The 5009-nt window shown below is 33.3% G+C and overlaps 1 protein-coding gene across 1 annotated transcript; it reads left to right on the top strand.

Moving 5' to 3' along the window:
- Positions 1-4075: 4075 nt before the first annotated feature.
- Positions 4076-5009, top strand: LOC123639721 (olfactory receptor 6C2-like). Its single transcript, XM_045553780.1, is given in 2 exon segments — positions 4076-4140; positions 4142-5009. Coding segments are annotated over 2 exon segments (933 nt in total).

Here is a 5009-nt window from a genome sequence, read left to right as displayed (position 1 = left end):
ATTTTTATTTTTAAAATATTTACAGGAATATTTATACACCATTTTAAAATATTAAAAATAATTATCACTTGCTTTGAGTTTTCTAATATTTTCCTGTTATATTATCTTTTTTAATATTTGAGAAGAAATACCAAGTGGGTTAGTTATGTGATCTTTCAATTTTCATACGTGGTAGGGAAAAAACGCAGGAAAAGCAGACTTGTTCTTGACCAGCTGATTTTTTAGCTGTTTTATTTGGACCTACGCCTGTTGCTACTGTTGCATCTTTGTGTCTCGAAGGACACTGTCCCCACTGCAGCATCTTTCAGGATTTTTGCCCTAGTTCATTATCAAGAAGATTCATTAGTGACGTTTGAATGTGGGTCACCAAGGACTCAGTCATTTATTATTTAGTTTCAGGTTTAGCAAATAAATCAAATATAAATATTAATACTGTGCAGGCCCCTCACCCTACCCAGAGAAGTCATAATATCAATGCTTTAAAAGCAAAGAGGGCAACATTTGAAACAACGCTTTATTTTCAACAAAAAAGAGAGCTAGAAAATATTTCCGAGGCAAAAAAGGGACCAAAGTCCTTGGTTAGAAAATCTTCCCAGTGTGTTGGAGACGGACAAACTCAGACTCCCAGGCCCTCCCAGAACACAAGTCAGAGTAAGTGGAGAGTCATAAACTGAGACAAAAATATTCCACCCAAGCCTTTGCTATTAGGTCCTCTTGATCAAATTAGCCCTTAGGACTCTTGTTAGAGAATCAGCTGAAGTGACGATTAACTCTCAGAATAGTAAGCACAGTGGCTATTTCATTTACTTTCATCTTTGGTAAATCTGCATGGTGATTTTCTCTGAGAAGCAGGTTTGACAGGATTTACCAAAATTAAACACAATTAGTTATTTCAGTTAATGTGTAAAGAGCCACAGACCTGAGATGTATTTTTATTTTTTTATTTATTTTTTTAAATATTTTTAAAGTTTATGTTAGCTGCCTTTAAAATTTTGTACTACTTTTATTAATTTTAGGAAATTACAAAAGGTCAATTATTTGTAGAGCTTACAAAGTCAACCTTTTATATAATTACACTTTTACTATAAAGAGAGCTATTGAAATAGAAAACACACAGCCCCCTGAGATGTATTTTTAAATGCCAATTTTTATAGTTATATAAAGATCATGTGAATTTATACTTGGTGAGAAGTTGTCTCTGCCACACCCTCACTCTCCTCTTTAATATCTGTATTAAAATCACCTAACATAACAATTTATCTAATAGTATTGACAAAATTAGTTATCCTCACACTTTCTTAGAATATAAAAATCTTTGGAAAATGCAACTATTTTATTACATTTTGCATAAAAGCTAGAATTATTAATAAACCGAACTAATGAGGATATTTTGGAACAAGGACTATCACCCGGAGGGTGCAAAGAGCCGGTTCCCACTATACAGCTCGAGGAGCTACGGGGTTGAGGAGTGGATTGGAGAGACTAGAAAGGGTGAGAAGAGTACCCTTCCCTTTAATTAACACTGCCTATTGTAACTTCTATAGGATGTTCCTGTACTTCGTGAGAATGTTACTGTTCTTCAAAAAACCATTGTGGCTCTCCCCCCAGGGATGGTGACAGTAAACTTTGGAGTTTAACTGTAGTAAGTGATGATATAGTGAGAGGTGATCCAGCCCTCATCTCTGGAGAAAGTGAATATCTTAAAGGAACAAATAATAACCATTCATATAACAAGCTAATCTATTTTTCTTGGGAAAGAAAATTTCTTTTTCTTTGTCTATTTAAGAGAAATTCAAATATTGTAGGTACTAATTCAAAACTAAGAATTCGAGTATGTTGATAAAATTAAGTGTGATAGCTGAGGAAAAACCGTAGAACTATTAATCCAAATTAAGCACTAGAAAGTCTTTAATTCTGGTTTTAAAATATTATTAAAATACCCGTTGAAGAGGCATAGATGAAAAATTTAGGGGAAATAACCTTTATCTGCAGAAAACGAAGATGAAAGGCTTAAATGCAGACTGAACAGATGACTATTCCATGGTGTAACTGGGTAAATTGAGAATGATAGGACAAAAACCTGTATCAAATAAAAGTGTCAATAAACTTGAAAAAAGGCATATGACATATTGCTGTGATTTGAATGTGGATACTACTGCACAGTCACACAATGAGCTGAACAAAAATAGTAATATCAAGTTTATAGATGATGGCTTGGTAAATGTACACAAAAGCTTGAAGTAAATATCTCCTTTGCCCTCAAAATTCCTTTCTAAGAATTATTATGAAATTGTGCTATAATGTTTATAAAATATGCTTTTTATAGCTATTTTATGAATTGTAGAAAACAGAAAGATATATAACACTGTGTCAGAAATTAATTTAAAACTTGTAGTGTATTCCTAAGGTTATTTTAATATACGTGAAATTTTATTTATTTTTTTGAAATTTTAAAATAGTTATTTTAAAAAATAAAGAGGGATTTAAAAATTGGTTACACAAATACAGTGGGTTGAAATTAAATGGAATTGACTGTACTTGTTTTATAAAATGTAAAAATATTTACAATATTTTTAAAGTGAATAGATGTGAAAATTGTGTATTCAGGTATGCAAATTCCTTGACCTCCAGCTTACATATCTTACTGACAGATGCCAAAAGAATCAAAAATTGCCACCAACAGAGGTACAGCTATTGGTCTGCTTGAGAGCCAAAACAAGGTGGAGATACCAGCTAATGGTTTGGTCAGCATGGAATGTAATAACATAAGCACAGAGAGTGCTACTTTCATGGTATGACTTTATTCACTGGCAAAACTCAGGTTTCAAATGCAAAAAACAAAACTAAATGTTAAATACAGGAACATGTAAAATTTAAATAATTAAAATCAGTGACAAAGCAGTTTCAAGATGAAACCCAAATAGGACTGAAGCTAGTTTTGAATGTGTAGGCCAATGAACTAGATATGTGTATATTTATACCATGATATTTCTTACACATTAATTACAAATTTAGGATTGTGTAGGTTTGGTAGCTATTCCAGTAAAAAAAAGACGATAGTCCCTGATTTCAACAAACTTACTTTCTCAGAGGAAGTGCTCAAATAGAAGAAACAATTACTCTTGTGCCACAGGAGCACAAATGAGAAGCAGTCAGCTCTGACAATAGACTTTCAGGAGCCTTTCCAGTAGATGTGACACTCAAACTGAAGATCACAAATAAGGAGTTGTACAGAGGCAGTTTGTGGAGAGTATATATGGTATTTTAAATTTCATTTTGAACTTGATGATAGCAAGGTGTTAAAATCCTTTCCATACTTAGCAGACCGAAAGTATAAAATAAATATTTTTTTCCAGCTTTATATCCTTGGACCAAACGTTTCTTCACATGTGGCAAATAGATTGTGCATTAAAATACTCTGTGTTGTGTATCCCAGTGGTCGCTAAGTATAAATTACATGCTAACAGAGAACATAAGTGTTAGAGGAGTGATTCAACAATGCGGAAGTTGCACTTTAAAACACAAAACAAAACAACATAAACACATGCTTGGTCACAGTGGCAAAATATAAAATACAAGTTGCAAATGGATCAACTAAGCCTGTGTACAAAGCCCAGATTAGTCGCTACATATTCATATTTGATGAAAGACCAAATCTACAAACTATATTAAAAATTATTACATTAAAATATTCACCTTTAAAATACACAGGAAAGCTTAGATATAAAAAATTATAATTTCGTGGAATCACAACACATTGGAGGTCAAATCTAATAAAAGGAAAATCCAGTTGTGAATATTGATTACAAATGTGAAACAAAAGAGAAAACTGGAATGGTAGAACAGTTTTTAAAATATATTTAAAATCCATCACAAACTATCCAAACAATAAAATAAAATAAACAATTGAATAGCCAAACCCAAGTATTGGAAATACCAATTACAGAAGAAACCACAGGTCAATTTGTTTGCTGTCTCTAGTAGCCAGTTTATTGATATCTGACTTTGATATCACTCTACTCAAGTAATATCTCCAAATTTTACATGAAGTTTGAATAAAATTCAGCAGTCAGAGATGGAAAATCACACAATAACAACTTTCATCCTGTTAGGACTGACAGAAGACCCTCAATTTCAGATTCAAATTTTATTTTCTATTTCTCACGTACATGTTGAGTTTAACTGGGAATCTAACCATCATATCCCTCACTTTATTCGGTTCTCACCTTAAAACACCCATGTACTTTTTCCTACAAAATTTTGCCTTATTAGAAATGTCATTTACATCTGCCTGCATTCCTAGATATTTGTACAACATAGCAACAGGTGATAGGTCAATTACTTATAATATTTGTGTCATTCAAGTGTTTTTTATTGATGTCTTTGGAGTAACAGAATTTTTTCTCCTGGCCATCATGTCCTATGATCGCTATGTGGCCATCTGCAAGCCGCTGCATTATGTGACCACCATGAGCAGCAGAGTCTGCAGAAGTCTTGTTCTCTGCTGTTGGATGGCTGGATTGTTGATAGTACTCACACCACTTACCCTGTTCCCCAATTTGAAATTCTGTGACTCGAATGTCATTGATCATTTTATCTGTGATGCAACTCCTATTCTCAAGATCTCTTGCTCAGACACATGGTTCATAGAGCAGATGGTTGTAGCTTGTGCTGTGATGACTCTCATCATGACCCTAGCGTGTATAGTTCTTTCCTATATATATATCATCAAGACAATCCTAAAATTTCCTTCTGCTCAGCAAAGGAAAAAGGCTTTTTCCACCTGTTCTTCTCACATGATTGTTGTATCCATCACCTATGGAAGCTGCATTTTCATTTACATTAAACCTTCAGCAAAAGAAGAAGTGGACATTAATAAGGGTGTGTCAGTACTCACCACTTCCATTGCACCAATGCTAAGCCCATTTATATACACCTTGAGGAACAAGCAAGTGAAGCAAGCATTCAATGACTCAATCAAAAGAATTGCATTTCTCTTAAAGAAATAG

The sequence above is a fragment of the Lemur catta genome, chromosome 6 (genome assembly GCF_020740605.2).
Source record: "Lemur catta isolate mLemCat1 chromosome 6, mLemCat1.pri, whole genome shotgun sequence".
Classification (NCBI taxonomy): Eukaryota; Metazoa; Chordata; class Mammalia; order Primates; family Lemuridae; genus Lemur; species Lemur catta.
Note: the sequence above shows the minus strand (reverse complement) of the source record. Positions and strands in the feature narration are given on the sequence as shown.